Here is a 26,827-nt window from a genome sequence, read left to right on the forward strand (position 1 = left end):
TGGGTAAGACCTAAGAAAGAGTGGGATAATCTGAGCCAATAATTGAGTATGACCACTCACACCCTGGTCTCCACTTTTATGAAGCCTGTCTCTGGTCACAGAATGGCAACCCTCGAGTACAACAGATGGAAGGGCATGACATTGTGCCAGTCTAAAGACTCTCCAATGATTGGGTAGGGTACCTCTAGATTGGAGATACATTTTGGTACTTGCAGGACCAATCTTAAAAAAATTGATTGTACAAACTCTAGTGCTGCAAAATTGGAGAAGGATCCTAGCTGGGCTCCATACAGGACTTGTGCTACTAGTTTAGCTTCAAATACTTTGAGAGCTGAAGGTATGAAGTGGCCCCCTCTTGACTTGAGGTATTTTAGGATGGCAATTGAGTTCCTTTTTGCAGTCTCAGCTACGTGGTCTCCATGGCCTTTTCTGCTACTGCAAGAGTGGAAAACTACTCCCAGGTATTTGAAATTTTATGTCCGTCTATGCTCCAAGAATGACTCTTGGGTTTTTTGGCAAAAGCCACGATTTTGGTTTTCTGATAGTTAAGTTGCAGCTGATCTGCTTTGCAGTATGGTGTTAGTGCTCTCTGTGCTTTTTTAAGGCCAAAGGTGTTCTTGAGAGTAGAGCTGTATCGTCTGCATAAAGTAAGATAGAAATATGTTTTCCCACAAGTTTTGAGGGGTGTAAGTCCATGTTGTGAAGATGATCCGCCATGGAGTTGATGTAGAAGTTAAATAGTTGTGGGGCCAAGATGCAGCCTTGCTTGACATCTTTTTCAGTCCCAACTACTGTGTTTTCCAGAAAATAAGACATCCCTTGAAAAGAAGACCTGGTAGAGGATTTGCTGTATTGCTAAATATAAGACATACCCCGAAAGTAAGATCTAGGAGGGGGGAGGAAGGTGCATGCGGCACAAAGGAGGTGGGAAAGGTGTGTGCCTTTCCTTCCTTCCCCTTCGTGCAGCACGCGTCTTCCTTGGTGGTGGCAGCTCCCTCCTCCTCTGCTGAGGAAGGCATGTGCAGCACGAAGGAGAAGGAGGGAAAGGTGTGCACCTTTCCCTCCTTCTCCTTCGCGCTGCATGCACCTTCCTCGGCGGAGGAGGAGGGAGCCATCAAGTACAAGAAAGGAATCATGAAAAAATAGAACATCCCCTGAAAATAAGACCTAGCACATCTTTGGGAATAAAAATTAATATAAGACACTGTCTTATTTTCGGGGAAATACAATACATTGGTGAGGTGGCCCTGAGGTTACATCTTATTTTCAGCGAGGTCCCTTTCAAGCTATACATTTATTGAACTATAATTTATTTATTTGATTTATAGTAAGCTCCCTCACCCACCCTCCCCATGAGACTCAGAGAGACTTACAGTACAGTACAACCTCCCCTCAACCCGTATGTGCTGGAGATATGTTCCAAGGCCTCCTGTAGATACCTGAAGCCGCAGATAATAGCAAACCCTATATTTTGACTGCACTTGGGCTGAAAGCATACCATAGGATAGCACTGGGGGTTATGAAGAGGCCTACAAACACTTCCATTTTTGATGCATGGGTAAGTGGAAACATGACTATCAAGTTTGTAGAAAAGGAGATTGTACAGCCTACATTTATAAATATAATGCAAAGGTGTTTTAATACAACAATTAAAACACTTTAAATTAAGACTTTGACTCCCAAGGAAAAGAGAGCAGACAAGGAACCAAATGAAGTTCTCTTGGGCAAGAGTTCCATAATCTAGGAGCAGCAATCAGGAAGGGCAAGCTCAGACAGGGCAGTGCACGCTTCTAGGTAGTCTGGACCTAAGCTGTATAGGACTTTATAGGTCAAATCTAGTTCTTTGAATTGTACCTGGAAGTGGACTGGAAGCTAGTGAAGTTTTCAATGGCTGCATCCTATGGAATCCTGGGGTTTGTAGTTTGGAGATGCATTAGGGCTGTCTGGCTGAGAATCTGCAACCCTTCCTAAACTGGCAATCCCAAGTTCCATAGGATTGAACCATGCTGGTTAAAGTAGAATCAAAGTGCCATAATGCGATAGTGTGAAAGGGCTACTGGTGCCTTCCAGCTATGTGGAATTGTCGTGTAATTTAACCATCAGTACACATTTTATCAGAAGAAGCTTGGCTATTAAAGACCCTCTATCAAAAGGGACGCTTGTGTTAGGTTTTTTGATATGTTGATAAAACACAAGGCACATGCCTTCATAATTTGCAGGGTGACTCCATGTTCTTATGCTAGCTTATTTGTTTCAGGGGAAAGCAGCTAAGGATGTGAAGGAGATGCGGACATTGAACTTAAGGAGCCTACAGTACCTGGAACGATATATCTATCTTATCCTCTTCAATGCATATCTTCACTTGGAGAAAAAGGACTCTTGGCAGAGACCTTTCAGCATCTGGATGCAAGAGGTAAACACCAACCACTTTTAACACACGTTTGACAGTAGAAAGCTCGCCTTTCATGGTTATTTTTTACTAAGGGTCTTTAAGCTAGGAATGAATGGTGAAGGTGGAAAAGTATGAAAAAATATAGCCCAGTTCATTATCTTGAAGTGATTATGCTTTCAAGTATACTTTGTGTATACCCACAAATAGTTAGCTATCATTAACCTTTTTTATTACAAAACTATTGGCATTCATTACATTATAGAGCACATGCAAAGGAGGAATCTACTAACATCAAACAAAGAGTATTTGTGTTGTCTATCAGCAACATAAACTAACAAATTCTGTGCAGTTTCTAAACATTCTGAATGTGTTTCCTTGTTTTTAAAACTTCCTGAATATTTGGTTAGCCCTTGCTGCTGAACTGCCATTATTTTTTAAAAAAAATATTTGCAATCATGAGGTCTCTCTTCTACAAAATGAAATTCCTTTCTACAGAATGGCCTCTGAAGGGATCAAGATTATTATAACCCTATCCCACCCCTTAGTCTACAAAGAAATACTGTTGGTGCTCTTTATGGCCAGTATTGCACATCCCTTGTTTAAATTCAGTGAGGCAATTGTGCAGCTCTGGCTTCCCAAAAAGCAAAATATCTCTGCTGAATAACCTCTCGTGACTGTTGCATTGTTGTGTTCACAATGAGATGCAGTAAATGTTATTGATCTCTTAGATAGTTACAAAGGAAGGCCTGTCATTACTATGCCAATATTATATGTAGGAATGCAATAGTAAGTTTGGTTGCTTCCTCCATACCACAGCTTCTTAAACTGTGGGTCCTAGCCCCAAATGGGGTCCACTTAGCTCAATGTTGGGCTCATGAAAAACTCTGCAATAGTGAAAGGTTTCTAAACACCATCCATTTCCACAAATCTGTTAGCAACAATGTTCAGTGTTTACGACAGAGTTTGCAGTTTGGGTGTAGACATTCTGTGATAATGTGGCTTCAGCTGTACAGGCAGTCCCCGAGTTAGCAACAAGGTAGGTTCTGTGGATTTGTTCTTAAGTTGAATTTGTATGTAAGTTGTAAAGGCACATTTTCAAACTGTAAATCCAGCCATATATGTGTGTGTGTGTGTGTGTGTGTGTGTAGACTTGGGATAGTATAGGGGGGGATAAACACCCCTGTGGAGTTTGTTTTGCTGTCGGTGCTCCTGTTCAGAAGATTGCACTTCACTTTCTGTCCCTGTGAGAATTGGATTCAGAAAAATGTTGGCTTGTTGTGGTAACAAGGTTTGGTGATAAGGCTTCAGTGGAGAGACCTTTTCCCTTGGTGACTCTTTCAGGAGTGAATTTCCCTTCCAAGGGGTAGATTTCTCTCACTTCCTGTTGTCTAACCCCCATTCATAAAAAGAAAAATCAGCCTGATTAGCAAGGCTTGATTTATTTACTGATTTATTTTTGGAAAATGTTTAATTATATACCTATAGTTCCCTCGCTACTTCATGGTTTGCTTTTTGTGGCCTCGCTGTTTTGCAGTCTCTCCCCCCCCCCCCCCCAGGGAAATACACATACCAGTACCTGTGTGTGTGTGTGTGTGTGTGTGTGCGCCTCCACTTCCCCCGCTGTTCTCCTTCTCCATCACACAGAAATGGCGGAGGCAGAGGCTCTGCTGAGACCACCCAAGCCCCTCCTCCTCCCCTCCCTCAAAGCAGATGGCAAGGAGGGGCTGCAAAGAAGGAAGGAAGGAACCCCCTCGTCTTCCCACAAACCACCACCTCCTCCTCCTCCTCCTCCTCCTCCTCCTCCTCCTCCTCTTTTTCTTCTTCTTCTTCTTCTTCTTCTTCTTCTTCTTCTTCTTCTTCTTCTTCTTCTTCTTCTTCTTCTTCTCTGAAGAATGGGAGGCACGTCACCGCTGGCCTCGCCCCCTCTATGTTGGGAGGCAGCCAGGCAGCAAATAATAGTGTATAACTACTAAAATAAGGTATAAATATTAAAATGAATATAGTGTCCCTACTTCGCGGATTTTCACTTATCACGGGTGGTCCTGGAACGTAACCCCTGCAATAAATGAGGGGACACTGTATATCTAAGGTTAGGTAAACATTTCTCAGGCGGAAAGAGGTTACAACAGGCGTGGGCAAACTTGGGCCCTCCAGGTATTTTGGACTTCAACTTCCACAATTCCTAACTGCCAGCTGTGGATGTTGAAGTCCAAAATACCTGGAGGGCCCAAGTTTGCCCATGCCTGGGTTACAAGTGGAAAATGTTTAAGAAGCCCTGCTCTATCCAGCCTCTGGGAATAGAATTTCAAACTCCAAGCTTGTCTTGCCAACATCTTTGTTCTTGCACTCTAGTTTCAAAAGTTGCTCATGGCAGTTGTTCTCCCAGCTGTTTTAAGGAGTCTTCATAGGAAACTAAGAAGCATCATCCAGTCTTTGGGTTGTGTCCTTCACCAGTCTTAGTTTTTGAGTAAGATTTGGGTGAGGCTGTCTTGCCACTGCATTCTTTTCAGAATTAATTCCCATGGAAAACAGCTGTTTTCTTATTTCGGGTGGCTCCATTATTCTCAGCATGTTTATTTATTTATTTAGCAATTTTTGGCAGGGGACAAATCTCATCTAGGTTAACTAGGAGCTGACTCCTTGCTCAAGGCTTCAGCAGCTGTGGACAAACAGGGAACAGGTCTGGCATGGGGTAACAGCTGGTTTTGTGATGTGACTCATTTAGGGCTTGCTGAGTTGTTCCTGTGAGTATCTCTGTAATCTTAGGAAGCATTTTTTTTAATTTGAATAGTTAGCATGTTGGCTGATATCTGAACATATGATGGGCTGGAGATGTCAGTGCCTTGGTCCTTTCAGTGCGCGTTGCTACTTCCCTATGGATATTAGGTGGTGCTAGACAGTATAATTTCTCCAGCCGTGTGGGGCATAGACATCCTGTGATAATGCGGCATGTCTCATTAAGAGCCACATCCACTGTTTTAATGTGATGTGATGTATTCCACACTGGGCATGCATACTCAGCAGCAGAGTAGCAAAGTGCAAGGGCAGATGCCTTCACTGTGTCTGGTTGTGATCCCCAGGTTTTGCCAGTCAGCTTTTGTATGGTATTATTTCTAGCACCTACTTTTTGCTTGATAAGCAAGCAGTGCTTCTTGTAAGTCAGAGCATGTTCCAGAGTGACTCTCAGGTATTTTGGTGTGCTGCAATACTCCAGTGCAATACCTTCCCAGGTGATCCTCAGAGCTCGAGATGCTTGTCTCTTCTTAAGATGAAAAGCACACGTCTGTGTTTTAGATAGATTAAGAATCAGCTGGTTTAGGTGCTGGTAAGAGCACCTAAAGCTTCTGTTCAACAGTAGTAATAATAATAATAATAATAATAATAATAATAATAAGAATAATAATAATAATAATAATAATAATAATAATAATAATAATAATAATAATAATAATGACAACTGGATGGCTTCAGGAGTTTCTATTGTTATTATTTGTAGTAGTAATAATAAAAATAATAATGATAATAGAAACCCCGGGAGCCATCCAGTCCTACCTCATTTTGCCATGCAGGAAAAGCACAATCAAAGCACTCCCAACAGATAGTCACCCAGCCTTTGTAATAATAGCAACCTCAGGGGCCAGCCAACCCCATTCTGCCTTGCAGGATAAGAGTCAAAGCACCCACTAGAGATGGCCACCAAGCCTCTACTTAATAATAAGTAGTAGTAATAATAATAGCAACTCTGGGGGCCATCCAGACCTACCTCATTCTGCTGTGCAGGAAAAGCAGATATTTAGGCCTGCACACCAGCAACAGGGTACTGCCCAGGCCTGCACGCACAGCAGGACACTCCTTAGACCGCAAGCTTCACATGCAGGGGGGAACAGGGCAGGCACGGAGCCCCTGATTGTTCTTCATGGAGCTCTAAGGGCTCAATGGAACGCAGTTTAAAAACTGCTACTCTGCAGAATTAACTGATGATTCTGAAAAGTAACTCTTAAAGCTATATTTGGAATCTGTAGGGCTTGGACATTTGAAGGGAAGCAGCCAAAGTTCCCCTCCTACAAACTCTGGTTAAAATAACCTAGCCAAGTACCCCTCATTTCTGCTATTAGATATCCTTCCAAAGTCCACAGCCCAAGACATTTTGGCTATGTGCATAAAATGAGCTCCTGCTGCCAATCAGTCATGATTTGTACTTGCTATCTGCTTCTGTGGTTCTGGACGTAAGATATTGTGTTTTTTCTTCGTGTACTCTGTGAATTCACACTAATGGAGAAACTGCGCCTGCGCAGGTTCCGACGGAAACTCTTCCAAGCTGAAGTTCAAATTTTGGCAGTAACCACGCCCCCCTTCCCAAGGGGCATATAAGGCAGCCCCGGGCGTCCGCTCTCCAGTTCCTTTTTTTCCGCCGCAAGGTTCACTTCGGACTCTTCGCATGTCTACTACTCGTTTCAAACGCTGCACGCAGTGCGCTGCTAAAATTCCTGATTCCGACGGCCACGCCAATTGTCTCTTCTGTCTTGGCGAGGCTCATGTGGTCGGTATCTGCCGCTTCTGCCTAGCTCTCACGGCTCAGGCCAGAAAGAACAGAGCCGCTAGGCTCAGAGCGGCGCTCTACGAAAGATCTCTCGCGCCAGAACCGACTCCGTCGACGTCGGGTACGTCGTCGTCTTCAGCTCTGAGAGCAATGTCGGCGCCAACAGCTAAGGCTCCGACAGCTAAAGCCTCCTCGGCCTCGTCCAGGGCGTCTAGGACCTCCAGGGCCGCTAAGCCTGTCAAGCCACCGTGTACTATGATGACGGCTACCGTGTCGACCCGCTCCGGAAAGGTGGGGCCTTCCTCGACGTCGAGCTCTCTTGCTTCGGTGACCTCGATCCGCTCTTGTATCGGCTCCCCTCCGTCCTCCTCTGCTATCAAAATAGCCTTTAAGAGGGCTCACGAGGAGTCTCGTCGAGCGCAATCTGACTCAGCTGTGGTTCCTCCAACACCAGGCAAATCCTTGAGGGTTGCGTCTAAGCAACCGCCGACAAAAAAACGGCTGACTCAGCGCTCCTCTTCTTCGGCTTCCTCAAAGAGGGACCCGCCGTCCTCCTCGGCAACCTCCTCGAGAAGGTCTTCTCCGATTGTGCCGGCCCAGAGGCCTAGAGATGTCTCTCAATCCCCTTTGCACCCCCTGTCTGACGGGGAGCTGGAGGACTTACCCCACCACTCTACCCAAACGGTGGTCAGGGTGCCAGTGCCGGAGCCTCTTGCACCGTTTCACTCATCGCGCCAACAGCTCTTCCCTCCGACCTCGACACCGGAGCGTGGCAGACAAACGGCTCGCCTGGCTCGAGCAGCCCAGGCCTCAGCCTCTAAAGACTCTCGGCTCCCTGCCGTCTCTTCCCGTGAGGCCATGCCTCCCCCCAAGACTGTACTTTCTTCTCCCCCTCAGTCCCCCCAAGGGGCTGAGGAGGAAGATGTCGACATTGACCGCCCAGACTCTGTCCTTTCGGCCTCGGTGGTCTCTCTCGGCCTCAACCTCTCTCCTCCTCACGATGCGTATGAGGCGGACCCGCCTTCTCCTACTGACAATATTCGTGCTTTCTCTGATCAAATGGTCAGAATGTCCGACGCCCTGGGTATGGAGATCAAGCAGACCTCCAAAGCAGTGTCTGATCCAGTTTTCAAAAGGGTGCAGGCCCAAGCTCCGCCGGCCACGCTACTCCCTTTCCTGCCTTATCTCTTGGACGTTATCCAGGCCTCCTGGAAAACCCCTTCCTCCATACCCCCGACCTCGAAGAGAATCGAGACTTGGTACCGTACCGACGACGATACCCTGGAGTGGCTGAAACACCACCCTGACCCCAACTCCCTGGTCGTCAAGGCCTCCCAATCCTCAGGTCGTCAGTCGAACACTCCGGCCGACAGAGAAGGGAAGTGCTTCGACGCAGTGGGTCGAAAGCTTTACTCCGGAGCCCTTTTACTTTGCCGGATGGCGAACTACGGAGCCTGCATGGGTGCCTACCAGCAGATTATCTGGGAGAAGGCACAACCCTTCTTCGCTAAACTGTCGGACGAAGACCGCTCCGTTCTTACCACCCTCCAACAGGAGGCTGACTCGCTCGCCCATCACCAAATCCAGATGGCGAAACATACCGGGGACACGGGGGGCAAAATGATTGCCCACGCGATTGCCATCCGTCGCCATGCCTGGCTGAGGTCGTCAGGTCTCTCCTCATCCTCCAGACAGGTCATTGAGGACCTCCCCTTTGACGCACTTGGACTATTTAATTCCGGTACCGATGATAAACTCAAGTCCAATCATGACTTTAAAATTCTTGCGTCCAAATGTGGCGACCAACCGCAGCCACAGCGTACCTGCTGGTTCCCTCATCGCTTCCGTCGCTTCCCGCCGCAATCCTTCCAGCACCAATCTTTCAAACGCCCCTCGGGCTCGAACAATCAAAGCCATCACCAACCCCGTCGGGGGCCTCATCCGCAAAAGCAACGGGATCGAACCACCCCCGCTCCTCCACAGGCTCACCGGCGTACCTGACGCCATCCTTTTTTGCCAAAGCTCCTCGTCCGCTACTGATGTAGAACCCACGCTGCCTCGACACTCCTGTGCCTTCGCCGACCGCCTGGCCCCCTTTTACAATCAATGGGAGCCCATCACTTCAGATGCTTGGGTTCTTCGCATTGTCCAAGAGGGCTACGCCTTAGAGTTCACAGAGCTCCCACCTACAGGTCACGTTCTCTCTTCAACTCCTTCTCCAGAAATACTGGCCGAAATTGATGCCCTCCTGGCCAAAGGGGCCATCCGTCCCTCTCCTCCCAAACTGGACCCGCAAAGCTTCTTCTCCAGGTACTTCACGGTCCCGAAGAGGGGGGCGGGCTACGCCCCATTCTAGACCTAAGGGCCCTCAATGTCTTCATTCGCCCTTCCAAATTCAGAATGGTCTCTATTGCCTCTATTCTCCCGATGCTGCAGCGGGGAGACTACTTTGCCTCCATAGACTTACGAGACGCTTACTTCCACGTAGCGATAAGGGAGGCTCGCAGACGTTTCCTCTGTTTCAAAGTCTTCGACCAAACTTATCAATTTACCGTTTTACCCTTTGGCCTAGTCACGGCTCCAAGGGTCTTTACCAAAGTTGTTGCCGCCGTAGCGGCGCACCTCAGGCTACATGGCATCACGGTCTTTCCTTATCTGGACGACTGGCTTCTGGTCGGGCCCGACCCTGTACTTCTCGAAAGCCACGTCTCTTTCACGCTGCGTCTCCTAAACTCTCTCGGCCTCCAACTCAATGCCAAGAAGTCAAATCTCTCCCCGTCGACCAAAATTCGATTCATCGGAGCTCTCTTCAACTCCGTCACACAGACTGTCTCGTTACCGCTCGACAGATTCCTAGCTCTCCGCCACCAGATCGCCCTATGTCGATCCGCCCGGAGGGTCCAAGCCCGTGCCGTTCAAGTCCTTTTAGGCCACATGGCCTCCACGGTTCTCACGACCCCCTTCGCCAGGCTGCGTCTTCGGGTTCTACAAAGGTGGTTTATAGACACTTTCAAGCCGCTCTACCACCACAACTCGAAGTACCTGTCGATACCATCAAACATTCGCCAATCCCTCTCATGGTGGACGTCTCACCGGAACGTGTGCAGGGGTCTTCCATTTCATCCAACCCTACCTTCAATAACCTTAACCACGGACTCCTCCACCTACGCTTGGGGAGCCCACATGAACGGCCTGACGGTCCAAGATCTTTGGTCCCCATCCGAGAGGACCAACCACATAAACTTTCTCGAGCTTCTCGCCATCTTCAAAGCCCTGAAAGCTTTCTCCCGCCTCATCTGCCACAAATCCATCCTCATTCAATCGGACAATCTAGTAGCAGTCTTCTACATCAACAAACAGGGCGGTACGGGTTCGAGAAAGTTGATGCACCTCTCCTCCCGCCTCTGGCTTTGGTGCATAGCCCACGACGTCCAAGTCTCCGCGATTCACCTTCCGGGTGCCCAAAACGACTTGGCAGATGCCCTCAGCAGGATGACATCCTCCTCCCATGAGTGGAAGCTCGATCCCAAGATTCTCCACAATCTGTTTCTCGACTGGGGGCGACCTACTCTGGACCTTTTTGCCTCTCCCCAAAACGCTCAACTACCCCGCTACGGAGCGAGGCTCCCCCCGAACTCCTTTCCAGGCTGCCTAGGGGACGCCTTTCTGCTGGACTGGTCAGCAGAGATGCTTTATCTCTTTCCCCCTATTCCCCTCATACCGAAAGTCCTCGAAAGACTCCGCTCGATCTCGGTCACAGCGATTCTCATAGCTCCAGCCTGGCCCCGCCAGCCGTGGTATCCAGCCCTTCTTCGTCTCTCCAGAGGAACGTTTCGCCCTCTGCCTCCCTCGCCGCACCTTCTCTCCAGAGAGGACGGTCAGATTCTTCACCCGGACCTTCCTTCTCTTCATCTCACTGCGTGGAAGATTCTTACCTAACCTCCCTTCCACAAAACCTCCAGGATGTTCTTCGGGCAGCCCATAAGCCGGCTACAACCAAAGCTTATACCTACAAGCTTTCTCGCTTTCACGCCTTCCTTCGATCCCGTGATATCGACTCCTTTCCAACTTCGGTACCGGTGGTCCTCGACTTCCTCATGACTCTCGTCGAGAGAAAACTCTCTCTCGCTTCTATTAAGGCTTACCTCGCAGCCCTTTCCTGGTCTTTTCAACGCCATGGTCAACCGTCTCTTCTCTCACCACCTGATCAAAACCTTTCTCCGAGGCTACAACAACATCTGCCCACCGTCGCTGCCGCCTACGCCGGGCTGGAACCTCGAGCTTGTGCTCTCTCAACTCACATCCGCTCCCTTCGAACCACTGGCCTCAACTGATCTCCGCTTGCTTTCGTGGAAACTAGCCTTCCTAGTGGCGATCACTTCGGCACGACGGCCATCCGAGCTTGCTGCTCTCAGGGTCGATGAGCCATATCTACGTTTCCACCACGACCGTGCTGTCCTTCGCCCGGACATTACCTTTCTCCCTAAGGTGGTGTCAGCTTTCCACCTCAATCAGGACATTGTCCTACCAGCTTTCTTCTCTAATCCATCCTCTCCTCTCGAGCGAAAACTGCATCTTCTCGACGTTCGCAGAGCACTCCTCTTCTACAAGGACCGTACCAGGGGCATCCGTAAGACTCAGAGACTCTTTGTCGCCTATGCCCCGGACAAGTTGGGTAATCCCATCTCCTCCCAAAGGTTGTCCCATTGGATTGCTCAGGCCATTGAGTTGGCTTACGAGCTGGCCAAGCGCCCTCCCCCTCCATCCATCCGTCCGAGATCAACGAGGGGCCTCTCGGCTTCGACCGCCTTCCTCAGGGGTATTCCGCTCGACTCCATTTGCAAAGCGGCAATCTGGTCGAACCCACTTACGTTTGTTTCTCACTACAGGCTAGACAACAAAGCCCTGAAAGACTCGGCCTTCGCAAGATCGGTGCTCTCATCTTGCTTATCCTGACTCAAACGGCCTTCATCTCCCTATACTCACCCGCAGGTAACTCTCTATACCTCTCCTTCAAGCTATGGGGCCAGTTTTCTCCCCATACCTATACCTCCGGGGACATGTTTTTCCCTGATTGTGTTGGGCCGTTGCTCTGTAACACTTTATTGACTCTGATGGGTGTGTCAAGTTATATGATGTTTCCCCTCTTCCCCTGGGAGAGCGTTCATATGCACTGTACTCAGCTTTCGTGTTCTATTACGTTTATTCAGTATTTACCCTGATATGTTCCGTTTCTTATGTTATGTTCATGCTGACATTGCACTGGTCCTTTCGGACAACTTATTGCACTAGTCTCTTGGGACTATTATCTCAATGTGTCCTGATGCACTGGTCTCTTGGGACTGTTATCTCAATGTGTCCTAATAAACTTATGTTTGGACATTCACTGGTTGTCGAGTTCGCCTTGTCCCACCATCCGGGACCTTAGCGTGTCAGTCTCCATTAGTGTGCATTCACAGAGTACACGAAGAAAAAGGACAGGTTGCTTACCTGTAACCATGTTTCTTCGAGTGTACTCTGTGAATTCACACAAACCCGCCCTTCCTTCCCCTCTGGCAAACCTCTCCCTTTCTCGTTGCCTTGGCGGCGTAGGAACTGGAGAGCGGACGCCTGGGGCTGCCTTATATGCCCCTTGGGAAGGGGGGCGTGGTTACCGCCAAAATTTGAACTTCTGCTTGGAAGAGTTTCCGTCGGAACCTGCGCAGGCGCAGTTTCTCCATTAGTGTGAATTCACAGAGTACACTCGAAGAAACATGGTTACAGGTAAGCAACCTGTCCTTACATCAGATTTTCTGTAGCATATAGTCATGCCTTAGAGATTAAAAGCATAATCTTCTCTTCTGCTGAGAATAGAAATTGACTTCAAATAAGCATTTATTAACTGGAAAACTGCCATAATGTATATATAGTCCCTTGATATATTGTTTGTTTGCATTGCTCTGCAGTGCCAAGTAGAAATGGAGAGATTAGCACATGCTCATATTTTGCTAATGATTTGGAGAAACAGTAAAATTCTCCTTTCCACTTCGCAAAAAATGCATGGAAACACTACTTTCCTTGTTGAATAGTTGCATGCATGTTGTGAAAAGTTAGTTTTCAATTGATGGTAGCAATGTATATTGGCTGGCGTAAGTAGCCATGTGGTAAACAGGGAAGAAAACCATTATGTATTTTGTTGTATGAGAGAGGATGGAAAATCATTCCCCCCCCCCCCCCCCCGTGTTTTGTTATTCTCTGGTTTTGAAAAACATATTCACATTCAGGGAGCAGATTTTGTTGTTGTTCCTCAAATTGCGTGACTGCTTTTTAAATGCAGATTAAATTTGTCTCTTCTATATATATTTTTTTAAAAAAATGCTTTTAATGACTTTGCTGTCTATGTGTAGTTTTGGCAGGAAAAGTCAGAAGGAAAAAAATGCTTGTTGTTTTGGTGAACCCCAAAAACAAACTATTTTGTTTGTGACTATTAATTTTTCAATACTCTCATTAAAAGATGAAGAAATTAGTAAAAATTATTTATTGTCCAGATTGGTTAAAATAAGTACTAGTTTGCATGTTGGGCATAGACTAGACCAGGCTTCTCAAAAGAAATTTCCACTTGTGACCCCTTTCCACCCAATAAATTTTTACGTGTCCTCATGTATGTATGTATGTATGTATGTATGTATATGTGTGTGTGTATGTATATATATGTGTGTGTGTATATATTAGGTATAAAAACCAAACATGAACTGGGTTGTTGTGTGTTTTCAGGGCTGTATGGCAATGTTTCAGAAGCATTCTCTCCTGACATTTCACCCACATCTATGGCAGGCATTCTCAGAAGTTGTGAGATGCCTGCCATAGATGTGGGCGAAACGTCAGGAGAGAGTTCTTCTGGAACATTGCCATACAGCCCTGAAAACACACAACAACCCTTGATTCCGGCCATGAAAGCTTTCGACAACACGTCAGACATGAATTGATAATAAATCAAAATTCACAAGGTTTACTAAAGAAGCTAATTCTCCATTTTACAAAGTACAGCTAAAGCGTTTTCTGCAGAGTGCATTGTAAGCACTGAACGTTTTTGCTAATAGATTTGTGGTAATGAGTAGCATTCAGAAACTTTGTACTGTTGCCAAATTTTTCATGACCCCAACATTTGGGGCCGGGCCCAAAAGTTTATAAGTAGTAGACTAGACCAAGGGTGGCCACTATGGATGCCACAAGTGTTACAGGAGTAAGGATTTTGTGGGATGTCTTGACATGAAGGCCTGCGATCTTCTCTTTAGAAGTAAAACTGTCCTATGAAACCGAAAGTTCAACTTCAGCACATTCTGGGCTCCCCTAGAGGCACACTTCCAGTTGCCTTTGTATTTGTTAGCTATGTTATTTGTTCAATAGTTTGATGTCACTGCCTTTAGGATTCTTTTGGAAGAAACAGTTCAGTGGCAGAGCACCTGATTTATATGCAAACCTTTTTTTATCTTCAGTTTCTAGAATCTCTGAAAAGATTGGGAAAATAGTCCTGTGTAAAAACCAGGAAAACATCTACTGGTCAGTAAGATAGTAGTGGGCTAGTTGTATGCTCTCAAAAGTACAAGGCAGAGTTAAACAAAATACTTTATGAAACTCTTAATTTATTCAATCTACCTGCCAGCATACCCATGTTGGCTAGGAGTTTCTGAGAGTTGTAGTCCAAGAAAGTAATTAGTTCTAGAACAAGTCAACTTTCTTCTCTCATAACTCTGTAGTTAATAATTATTGTGGGTGTGCAATTATTGGTTTTTAAATCTTAAGTTGTATGTAAATCGTTTTGTATATACTGTCACGCCCTGGGCAACGGAGCACTAAGAACCGAACACAGAGGCCAATAACTATCTAATATCTTTATTAAGGAAATATATAAAAATAATAAAAACAAGTAGAGAATATAGTCCAATAAAAGACCTTTCAGGAAAGGCCAGAAATAGTCCAAAATTATATTGTCCAATATTTTATATTAGAGTCCAAAGTTGAAGATCCAAACCGAAACACACACTATTTGCAAGCAATAGAGTGGGGAAACGTCCAAATTCTTTCCAAGGTTCAAAGTAAGTCCACAGCAAAGGTAGAAACAAAGCTTGATACTAGATGCAAGGTCCAAGGCTGGAAACAAGGCAAGATATTTCTTGAATACTTGGCTAGACAAGGCAAGGCAAGGAACTGGAGTTGCGGACTTTGTGAAGTCCACACTTGGCTGGAACCACGAAATCACTCCCGAAGTAGATCTGTTGACTCCGCACGGAACCTACCGTGCCAGGCACATTTAACTAGGTCTCGTTTTCCTGCAAAGCAGGTGTCCAGCGTTCTCTTTCCCTAGGGAACAGGAAACGAAACACAACTCTCTCCAGATGTGAGACTCCCTAGATTTTCCCAGGGGAACATGGCTAATCAGTGTCTTGTTTAGCTGCAAGTCTCAAACTCCTCCGAACCTGCTCCTTCTCTCCCCTGCCCGCAGCATAGGACTGTCTCCTAACAAAAGAGGGTGAGAACTGCTCAAGGTCTGTTTTAATGGGCTCTTGGGCAAAAACATCAACATCAGGCATCTGGAAAAATTCCGACTCTTGCTGAGCCGGCGAAAACCCCATGTTTTCATCTTCATCAGCCACGGTGGCACTGGGAGCAGGACTACAAGGCCCATGGGGCATTACACATACAAACATATCAAGAAACGAGGGGGGGGGGGACGCCCATGCAAAAACTTAAGATTCAAAACCTATCCAATACTTTTTTGTTTGAAGTCTGTAGTGTTTGGAAGTCAGTTCCATTTTCAGAGCAAGTGACGTGAAGCCAAAAAGGCTGCCACTCCTCTTTAAATTAGGAAGAGATAGGCTGCCTTTTGCCATGCAGAGAGGAAAGCGACAGGGCAGGACAAGCTGAGTGAGTTGGGAAAGACACTGAGAGAGCACAGAATTCTGGGAAATGTAGTTTGGGAAGGTGAGGAGCCCTATGGCAGAGAATTCAAAATGCCCTGCCTTAAACTACATTTCCAGAATTCTGCCTAGCATCAGAAAGCCCCAATTAGGATGAGGAGAGGTTTGTCCCTCTTAGCAGCAGCCAGTCCGAGTTCCAATAAATTGCTGAATCTGTAAAGAGGAGTGACTAATACTTCAATACTAGTAAGTACATCTGTGCTGGGCTAGGAAGAAATCCCTAAACTGAAGTTCTATTGGTTAAAATACATTCAATGAGATAGCTGTTGTGGCTGTAAAAATGTTTTTGTCAAAACATTTTAAAGTTCCCAAAAATCAGTAGATGTATGAATATTTTTGAAACTTGTGGGGAATGATCCCCTGTTATCATGTGGCATTGTATCGAACATTAAAGTAGATAGCTCTTGTAGTTTCTTTTAAAAAATGTTGTTTACAAAAACTTTGAAAATTTCCCCAAAATCAGTGGTTGAGTGAAACGTTCTGAAACATGATGGGCTAACAGTGGTAAATGTGTTCTATAATCGTAGCAAGTTTCATGCTAATAGCTGTAACAATGAGGGAGAAAGCAGCCCCTGAAGTATCTCCATTTGCACAATTACTTAAGAAAAAGTAACAAAAAAAATAGCTAACTCATTATAGGTACGAAACAGACCCTGTTCCATTTCTTAAACATTTTAGAAACAATTTTCTCCCATCCCCTAATATCGTAATGAGTATTGAAACATTTTTTTCATTGATCGCACAGGCCTAATAGCTATGATTACACAATTTGTTCATGAATACTGAGACTGCTGACAATCGAGAAAGAAAAGAGCCTTTCTGGTTTATAATAATAGTAATGATAATGATAATAATAATAATAATGCCAACTGCAAAAGGCCACCCTACTGGGATCTACGTGCATCATCCGAAAATATGTCACACAGTCCTAGACACTTGGGAAGTGTTCGACTTGTGATTTTGTGATACGAAATCCAGCATATCTATCTTGTTTGCTGTGTCATACAATATAACTACTACTACTACTTTATTTTTGTGCTCCACCTCCATCTCCCCAAAGGGACTCGGGCAGCTTATATATGGCACAAGGTGCCTAAAACAGTGCATAAAATAAACACACAGTACAATACGAAAGAATAATAGACTAGCTATTGTGAACTTTAGATGTAATGGAGATGGAAGGGGCATCATAGGTCATCAAATCTAATCCTCATTGACCAAGATGGCAGAGCTACCAGCATTTTGATGCAATATTTGATGCCTTAGAAAGAATCATTCAGGGAAACAACTGAGGGGCTTTCTGACCTTTTCCTTGGTTATGTTTAAAGCTATTATTTACTTTCTTAAATAGAAACAGTTTGGGCTGGAAGGAATCCACACAATACATCTAGGCTTTTCCACTTCCTTGTCTCCTTTTGCTACCCATCATGTTCTCCCGTCCCAATGATAAGTCTCATTTTATACTTCCTCTCTGCTTATGTCCTAGTTCTGTCCTCTGTTACCTTCCTTCTCTCCCCCCACAATGAATTTCTGCCTCCCACACTGTAATTGTTTCCTGGTTTCCCACAAATGCAATTGTTTTTCCTCCTGCCAGTCTTTCTGAGGCACTCCCATTTGACACATCCAAAATCTAATTTTGATTTGGAAAGAGAGAATTGTGGTTTGTCCGCAGATGAACTCCTTGCCATTTTTCTGGCTTTGGTCTCTTACTGTTTTGCCAAAGAAAATAGAAAACGGAATTGCTTGTGTTAACTTGTCAACACTAACTTGTTCAGCAAATGAAGAGGGTTTTGTTTAAGTGATATTAGTTTTTTTGTTTATCATCACTCAGTTTTCCAACCTGCATCAGTCCATGGGCAAACCACAACAGCAACAACAAGAAGGCCCTCTAAAGTACGAGTGGGCACAAAACTCACTCCAGGAATGGTCAAGCATATAAATTAAATTTATTCCAGGAATTATCAAGCATAGAAGTAGATTAATTTTGTAGCTATCATGTGGATATTTGAAAAATTAATCCATCCAAATAATGGGAATCATATGGACCCCCCTAAACCTTGGTAAATAGCAAAGTTATCTCCACACACCAAAGTCTGGAAGTTTTAATCCTTGCTGTGATATTCATGCTGCAAATAAGAACCCGCTTCATTTAATTTCATGTTGTGAAGTAGCTTTTTCACTTCCCCTACTTTACTTGGCAAAGATCATTGTAAGGCTGAGGTCATTTTAAGGTTCTCATAGAATCAAACCACGAATCAAAAGAATGAAAGGCAAGGGAAAATCACAGTGTCACACCTCTCACCAGCACACAAATGTATATTTATCCCTCAGAGTGGGAGGAAATACACATCTGCAAGTGTATATACTTAGGTAAAGAACTGGTATCCTGTAGGGACTGGATGAAGCTCTATTGTCACTTGTATGTTTAGTACAAAAAGGGAACAAAGAGAATCAGAATTTCACCATGTAGGCTTATGTGAATATTGACTTGTTTCCAACTTCATCATATCTGTGTTCTTCCAGATGGAAGACCTTTAGTGTTACAATCAAGAATCATCAAAACATTGCAGTTCTTTCATTTTTTAATATTTTGAGGGAAGGGAAAGCATAGGAAAACACAAGATTAGAAAGACGTTATCACATTGGGTTATAGTTCGTTTATATCTGTATGCATCACATATTTTTTAGGTCTGGATGCATACTGTATTGAGATGGGATGCATACTCTCATCTCATCATCACACCTGATTATTATGATTCTTGTTATTTGAAAATACTATGCTTTGACCCATGACAGCATGAAAACCTGGCTCTTCCCTATCGAATTAAAACAACCCCTAGATTGGGTTGTTGTGTGTTTTCCGGGCTGTATGGCCATGCCCAGAAGTATTCTCTCCTGACGTTTCACCCACATCTATATGGAGCCCTCGATGGCGTAGTGGACTAAAGCCTCATGACTTGAAGGTTGGGTTGCTGACCTGAAGGCTGTCAGGTTCGAATCCCACCTGGGGAGAGTGCGGATGAGTTCCCTCTATCAGCTCCAGCTCCACGCGGGGACATGACAGAAGCCTCCCACAAGGATAGTAAAAACATCTAAAACATCCTGTCGTCCCCTGGGCAACGTCCTTGCAGACGGCCAGTTCTCTCACTCCAGAAACGACTCAAGTTGCTCCTGACATGAAAAAAACCCAATAAAAACCCCACATCTATGACAGGCATCCTCAGAGGTTGTGAGATATATTGGAAAAACTAAGCAAGGACAGTTTCTATATCTGTGGAAGGTCCAGGGTGGAAGAAAAAACTCTTCTCTGTTGGAGGCCACTGTGGATGTTGTAATTAATCACCTTGATTAGCATTAATGGCCTTGCCAGCTTCATGTCCTGGCTTCTTCCTGCCTGGGGGAATCGTTTGTTCAGAGGTGTTAGCTGCTCCTGATTGATTCATGTCTTCCTCTATTTTCAGAGTGTTGTTCCTTATTTACTGTTCTGATTTTAGAGTTTTTAAAATACTGGTAGCCAGATTTTGTTCATTTTCATGGTTTCCTCTTTTCTGTTGAAATTTTCCACATGCTTCTGGATTTCAATGGCTTCTCTGTGTAGTATGACATGGACAATCCTTAAAAGTATCGTTGCTGCTGGGATGCATACAGATTTTCCTATCACACACAAAATCCACTTCAGCAATGGAAGAATCCGTAGTATTTCAAAAAACACAATTAGAATTCCATCTCCAAATAATGCAACATTTTACAGATGGATTCTGAAGGAATACTAACAGGATGGGGCAAGCGTCATGTGATGGGACCCATTCAAAATCATTCTCAAACAGTCTCAGAAATGGAGTTGAGAAGATGGCAGATGAGAATATCTGGACCCTTTACTACCAAATTTTGCAAATGGGGCAGGTTCACTATAAGATAGCAGCACTGTTTGGAAGCACTGACCTCCCCATTTCACCCTCCCTTTGCTCATGTCATCATCTAAAGAATATTATAGTTTTATTTGCTATGTATCAATGATCAAGGGAAGATTCCCATGGATGTCCTTGTATGAAGGTCGGGCACACCATGGATCTCTATTCTTTCCAACCATGAGTTCCTCACCCTTGTGGTTCCCTAATGTCTGGAACTCAGGGAACTAATCTGCACACAGCTTGGTCAAATGGACATACACAGAAGGGAATGGCATTGATGTGCATTCTTCACAGATTACAGCTGATTTGTCAGCTCTTGCCACTTTGATGCACTATTCTGCTTTTTCCTTCCTTTACTGAAGAGAGTTTAGCAATTGCAAATAGAGAATGTTGCTCCTAGATAATTCTGTGTGGTAAAGGGGCAGGGAGAAGAAATTCTGTGAAGTGCCAAAGACTCCATTCCTACAGGAATTGATGCGTTTTTCCATTAGCTTGTGCTGAGAGACTGAAGTGTGAAAAAATCTGCCAAGACTGCTGTCTGGTGCACAATGAGACTTACTTCTGGGGAAACATGCACATGATTGCGCTATTAGGTTACAAAGGCTATCAATAAAACAGTAGTCTGTTTTATTTTATTTTGCACTATATTGTAACCAGAAATCCTGATACATAGAAAGCAGTGGGGAAAACAAGCAACATCCATTAAACACTTTGTTGATTCTGTAACTCCACTTGCAACTCAAAATAGATTTATGTGTAAAGCAATGCATATAGGCTTGTGTCTTAAGCATCACTTTCCTTGAAAGTAGGTTTCCACCTATGGGAATTTATTTCTTCTTTTTGCTTTTTAAATAATAGATCATTGCAGGTGCCTCTTTTTGCTTTGAATAATGAAGAAAGCACAAAAGTCATCCATCAAAAAGACAAGTACATTTCCAGGATACTTGTCTCTGCTGAAGTATGTTTGACAGCAATAGTGCACTGACTGGTTAACACACTAAGCTTTCATGTTTCTAACACACTATTTATTTATTTATCTGCAATTCCAAGCAGAGATGTCCACAGATCATAGGAACTGGGATTTCAAAGATGAAATGGAGGAAATTGAAAGTTTCCCCTATGCATAACAATAATAATTTGCAAATTGGATTTTTAGATTTGAGGGGCTGGAATATGGCAACCCTGTATCTGAGATTGGTTTTATTAGAATGGCTAAATATTCTGCAATAAAAGCACATGCCCTCCTAAAGCAGTGGTTCTCAATCTGGGGTCCCCAGATGTTTTTGGCTTTCAACTCCTAGAAATCCTAACAGCTGGGGTTTCTGGGAGTTGTAAGCCAAAAACATCTGAGGACCCCAGGTTGAGAACCACTGTCCTAAAGTGTGCTACTATTTGTTCCCCACCACCTCTCAGAGTGGAAATACAGTAGAGTCTCACTTATCCAACACTCGCTTATCCAACGTTCTGGATTATCCAACACATTTTTGTAGTCAATGTTTTTAATACATCGTGATATTTTGGTGCTAAATTTGTAAATATAGTAATTACTGCATAGCATTACTGTGCATTGAACTACTTTTTCTGTCAAATGTGTTGTCTAACGTGATGTTTTGGGGTTTAATTTGTAAAATTATAACCTAATTTGATGTTTAATAGGCTTTTCCTTAATCTCTCCTTATTATCCAACATATTCGCTTATCCAATTTCTGCTGGCCCGTTTACGTTGGATAAGTGAGACTCTACTGTACTTAACATCATACAGTGCAAAAGGTAAAGGAGAAGCTTTGATCCAGAAGTATTTGAGGATTAAGTTTTTGAGGCTGATGTGGAATTTGGGAAACTTAGGTCAACTCGAGACCCAGGGTGTTGTAGTGATTTGGACTATGACTCTAGAGACCAGTGTCAAATTCCCATTCAGCAATGGAAACTCACTGGGTAAACTTGAACAAGTCACATACTCTCAGCTTCAGAGAAAGGCAAAGATAACCTTTCTCTGAAGAAACCTTGCCAAGAAAACCCTGTGAAAGGATTGCCTTAGGATTGCCATAAGTCAGACACAATTGGAAGTCACAGAAGAACAACAAAGATTATTATTACTTCCAGCAGATTTCAGACATTCTGTATTACAAAAGCTGTAACTGAACAGTGGAGTTGCACAACAGCAGAAATACTGCTTTTCAAAAGAGCTATTTGGTGACTGGGGAGAAGGTGAAACTGTGCAGACACAGAAAAAGAGGGGGCAGCTTGGGCTCATTTTTATCAGTGCCCTTGAGATATGCCTTTCCCCCTCTCTTGTTTGTGTAAGCTGTAAGTAGGGAGTCGCTGGCTGGCGTGTGATGGGAAAGCCTCCGCTTCTCTCTGTCTCAATTAGCTTTGCTAATTCATATTGGCATGTTTGATCTTCCCGGTGAGAGATGAAAGGGGCATCTGCCAACTGTGGTTATGATCAGAACATTGGCTGTTCTCAATTGAAGAGACTTGCTGGAAAGCGACATCTATCCAGTGGGCTGGCAGAGAGTGGGGGGAACTGGAGGCAAAATGAGAATGTAGCCAGTGTCCTGTCCAGATCAATGATGTCCAACATGAAAGGGGAGGAGTGGGGGAGGGATGTCATTTGCACAAGCGCTCCCTGCACATTATTGGAAGATACAGTTGGAGCTGGAGTGCCACCCCTTGTAGTGATTCACCCTGAGATACCAGAGAGAGCGTTTGGTTTATATTTCCTGATTTCCCCCCACATTGTCCTGAAGGTTTGGGTTTTATTCACAATTTCCTTAGATCATATGGGTCATATTGCTCTGTTTAGTCCATCATGAGTTAGTTCAACAATCAAACAGACAAAATAAGTGAGGAAGTAACAAAGTGTTTTTCTTACTACTTGAATTATAAAGGTCACAAGTGAAGACCCCAAATTCAGGTATGCAAAATAAGTCATTTCTGATTTATTCATCTGCTTGCAATAGTGAGAAGACCCAGGTGGGAGCAAAGAGGTTGTGTATAGCATGCCACTCGCTCAGCTGAGCTAAAGTCCCCCCAAATGAATTATTATCATTATTATTTTATTATGACACAGCAAACAAGATAGATATGCTGGATTTCGTATCACAAACTCACAAGTTGAACACTTACCAAGTGATGGGCTGCTGAGCACTAAACCAGGCCATTGCTATTTGAAACAGTGCTTCTCTAATCCTCCTGCCAAAATTTTGACGAGGCCAGAAATTAACCTGACATACTCTGATGATGATTGCCATAACTAGGATTTAAAGGAAAATTTGAGGACGATAAATGTATCAACAGGTCTTAGCAACCAATTTACTGATGTTTAGGGACAAATAGGAGCGTGAATCTTTGTGAAGGCAGACTGCAGATGGAGATAACTCTTTGTTTTGATCCAAGAGTCTTTATCCAATAATGGATATAGTGTGACCTTTTTCTGCTCCCACTTTTTGGCCTGCTGCTTTTGCCAAAAAAAAAATATATTTTTTTTGCAAAGGAACAGTGGGATAGTAAGGAATTTCTGGACAAGAATCTAGGGAGAAGTGATCCCAGCAGCATTGGAAAGAATAAGGGAGTTTAGTGGGGCAGGATGATGCAATGGCTGGTTGAGCTGACTTGGATAGGAGACTTACAATAGGCTTGTGCATTTGTATGGAATTACTTACCGGTTCTGTTTGTTGCATTCGTATGGCCCTGTTTCTGTTTCCGTCAGCTGTTTACAGAAACGGGTGCCTATACAAATGGGCTTTTCCGTCCAAGGTCCGGAAAAAAAAACAAAACCAAAATGTTCAGGCCTTGGGTGGCAAAGCACCAGTCCCTGCAAGCCGGGCCTATGAGCCATCAAGTGCTCGGTAATCGTAGGCCTGGCTCGTAGGGCCTATGAACATCGATCACTTGGTGCTTGATTGTAGGCCCTGCGAGCCAGGCCTACGAGACATCGAGCACTCAATGGCTCATAGGCCTAGTTTGCAGAGCCTACAATCAAATGTTTGGCGCTCGACTGTAGGCCTTGTGAGCCGGGCCTACAAGACATTGAGCACTCGATGCTAATAGGTCCGGCAGGCCGGGCCTACAAGCATCGAGGGCCCGGCACTTAGCTGAAAACCCTGCAAGCCAAGGCCTACAGCCAAGCACAGAAAATTAGCTAACCAAACGGTTACTGTTCCCCTCTGCCTTTCGTTTCACTGTTTCTTTTGTTCCAGTGGAGTTGTATCATTCCGTGCAATCCAAATGGTCAAAACGGTACAAAACCACGAAAGAAACAGGTGAAATAGGATTCGGGCCCTTCTCTAACTGACAATGTTCTTTAAATGCTTTGTGTTAGTGTACAGTGGTCCTTCTCATTCCTTCATGGAGGTTCTTCTTCTGAGACCTATCTTAGTGTGTCTTTTTGTGGCACTAGGCAGGCGGACTCATTTTACCACCCATTCACACAATCTTCTCCTTCTGTCTTTGCATATGAGGGAGCTCTTGGTATTCTGCCTAACGACAGCAGGGGGAAAAAGACAGAGTGGAAAGATTTACAATTTATTAGTGAACATTGGCCACATCCGTTCTGCCCTGGCCCCAAGGGCAATATAAATCACTACTAATAAAAAATAGCTGTCTGTTATCATGGCGGCATCAACTGTGAGGGCAACACCCACCAACCAGTTGATTTACAGAAGGACCTAAACCATGCCCTTACTTTAGCCATATCAAAAGCCTTTCATTCTCTGTATTTACATTTTCCTCCCAAGGAAGGAACTGGCAAGACCACCTCTGAATATTCCTTGTCTAAGAAAACCCAACGAAATTCATGGGCCCACCATAGGTTGTCAGGGAATACATGCACTTTTAAAGGGGGCAGTGGAGAACTAGCCTTGTAAAAGAAGGCTGATATATGGCATAGGAAAACCCAAGGGTGCTTCTGGCAGAGCTGGATAAAAAGAGCTTTTGATCTTGAATGCTATCAGACGTTCTCTTTGGTTTTTCTGAAAGCCTTTTTTCTTTAGAAAATAGCAAGGCAACTTCGATACTTTCAGCCTATTTACCCAAACTAAAAAGAGCTTGCGAACACCCACACAGAAAGTTAACAAGTGGCTTATAAAACATTTAATGACCAGATGTAGAAAAACAAGAACGTTTTTCCTTGTCTCTGTAGATAGAACAGTTCAAGTTTCATTAAGTTACATTTGCACTGAATCTTTTATAGCTCCTTTTAGATTGAGCTGGAAGAGGGAAGGCCTACATAGATTCTTCTCGGTGTGCTTTTGCAAATCACTGCAAAAAGGGTGGTTGGAAATCCACACAACAATAATGTTGATCTTCAGGTGATGATCTCCACTTGGAGTAGAGAAAGCTGTGGGGTGGTGGTGATGAATACCACTATGGAGCTACAACGCTGGATAGATGTAGCCGATTTTACATGAAATCAGAACTTTTGGAAAGTCACCTCCCCAAGATATAACACCTTGAGAAAGAACTCAAGTACAACTCTGGTAAATCATGGTGAATTCCCCCCAAACCTCTTTGTTCAGTTGCTGATCAATTCCTCTGTTTGTTGTGTGCTGTAGAAAAAGGTATAAAAGGGTTAAGGTAGAGGCAGTGGGCGGGATCATGCAAATTAAGTAACCCTGGGATGTCCATTCTGGAGGAAAAACAGAACATCTAGGATGAACTTATCCCCGCATGAAAGCCTTCACTTGGGTAGCGGGCAGGATGGTGTTTGTGGAGGACATGGGCAGAGTTTGGGCTACATGTTCATGGCGCTCACTATAACCTGCATGTCAGTGGAAGGAGGGCCATTGGTGTCTTTTGCTCTGTGGGAACTATAGCTATTTGTGGAAGTGGGACACCTCCACCACATACACACATACACATTTGCACTTTTATTATGTGTATAGATGGTGCTAGTGTGGAAACATAAAATAGACACTGCATTCTCTATTCTTACTTGGAGAATTTATAAGAATATATATCTCTTTTTTCTTTTCAGGTGGCATCTAAGGCTGGAGTCTATGAGATTCTGAACCACTTGGGTTTTACTGAATTTGAGGACCTAGAGGACAAACCGCTCTCTCAACTTCGCTACCGCTGGCAGGAGCAAAGCCGCAACTCACTCCCGTTCCGGGGAGAATTCATTTAGGACTCAGCTTTGTAAAAAGCAATGAGTATTGCAGCATTTCTCAAGATGTGACTGAATCTCACACACTGCTTTTCTTGTGGATATTTTTTTCAAAAATACATATATAAATATGAATATAAATAAATAATTTGGAGAAATGTGCCTTAAGGAAGGACTATGACTCCAAGAAGAAGTAAATGTTATCCTGCTTTGAAGACATTTTTATAGTGTTCTTTCAGACACAATAAAATAAATTAAATAAATGTAGACAAATGTCAATGCAACTGCTGAATACCATTCTTACCCTCTTAATTTTAAAAAAAATACATTACAAATGGGTGCTGTGCAAGTTGATTTCAAAAGTTTATTTAATAGACTTCATGCACTGCCCAGTGATTATACAAGCATGCCTCAGTTAACAAAGTCTCTGATAAAGAAGCTCATTTTGGTAGTTTCCAGCTTGCCCATTCCCCATTTTCCCTCTTCACCATCTGTTTAAAACATTTTTAACAGTAGCAGCACTGTAAAAATATGAGGTGGGGCTAGCAAAACACAGGCTTCCAATTCAGTAAACAATGCAAATACACAAAACTTGAATTGAGAAAAAGCGAGATTTGGTTCTGTCTGATCCTAGTGCAATTGTGTGTGCTTGCCTACAACAGGCAAGATAAACACCAGCAGCCTCCAGAATTAAGTGTGTGAGCAGCAAAACAGAGAAAAGAGATTAGTCTGCTTCACAACTGCCAGCTTGTTAAAGAAATATAGATCTATTAGTTTGGCAACTAAAATCATATGAAATCATAAATTGGGGATTGGTGAAACATGCATTTTGGAAAATGCTTTCAGGTGCTCTCTAGAAGATTCAACATATTTTGTTTTAATAATAATAATAATAATAATAATAATAATAATAATAATAAT

General features: G+C 44.0%; 1 protein-coding gene across 3 annotated transcripts in view; it reads left to right on the forward strand.

Moving 5' to 3' along the window:
• Positions 1-26,185, forward strand: part of pald1 (phosphatase domain containing paladin 1) — a 182,696-nt gene extending 156,511 nt beyond the window's left edge. For all 3 annotated transcript variants that reach the window (XM_016992194.2, XM_062976219.1, XM_062976220.1), the window contains exons 19-20: positions 2,258-2,413; positions 25,778-26,185. In XM_016992194.2, the coding sequence (XP_016847683.2) occupies positions 2,258-2,413; positions 25,778-25,927 (306 nt within the window). In that variant the 3' untranslated portion in view covers positions 25,928-26,185. The remainder of the gene's footprint in view (positions 1-2,257; positions 2,414-25,777) is intronic.
• The last annotated feature ends 642 nt before the right edge of the window (positions 26,186-26,827 follow it).

This window comes from Anolis carolinensis, chromosome 3 (genome assembly GCF_035594765.1).
Source record: "Anolis carolinensis isolate JA03-04 chromosome 3, rAnoCar3.1.pri, whole genome shotgun sequence".
In the NCBI taxonomy this organism is placed as follows: Eukaryota; Metazoa; Chordata; class Lepidosauria; order Squamata; family Dactyloidae; genus Anolis; species Anolis carolinensis.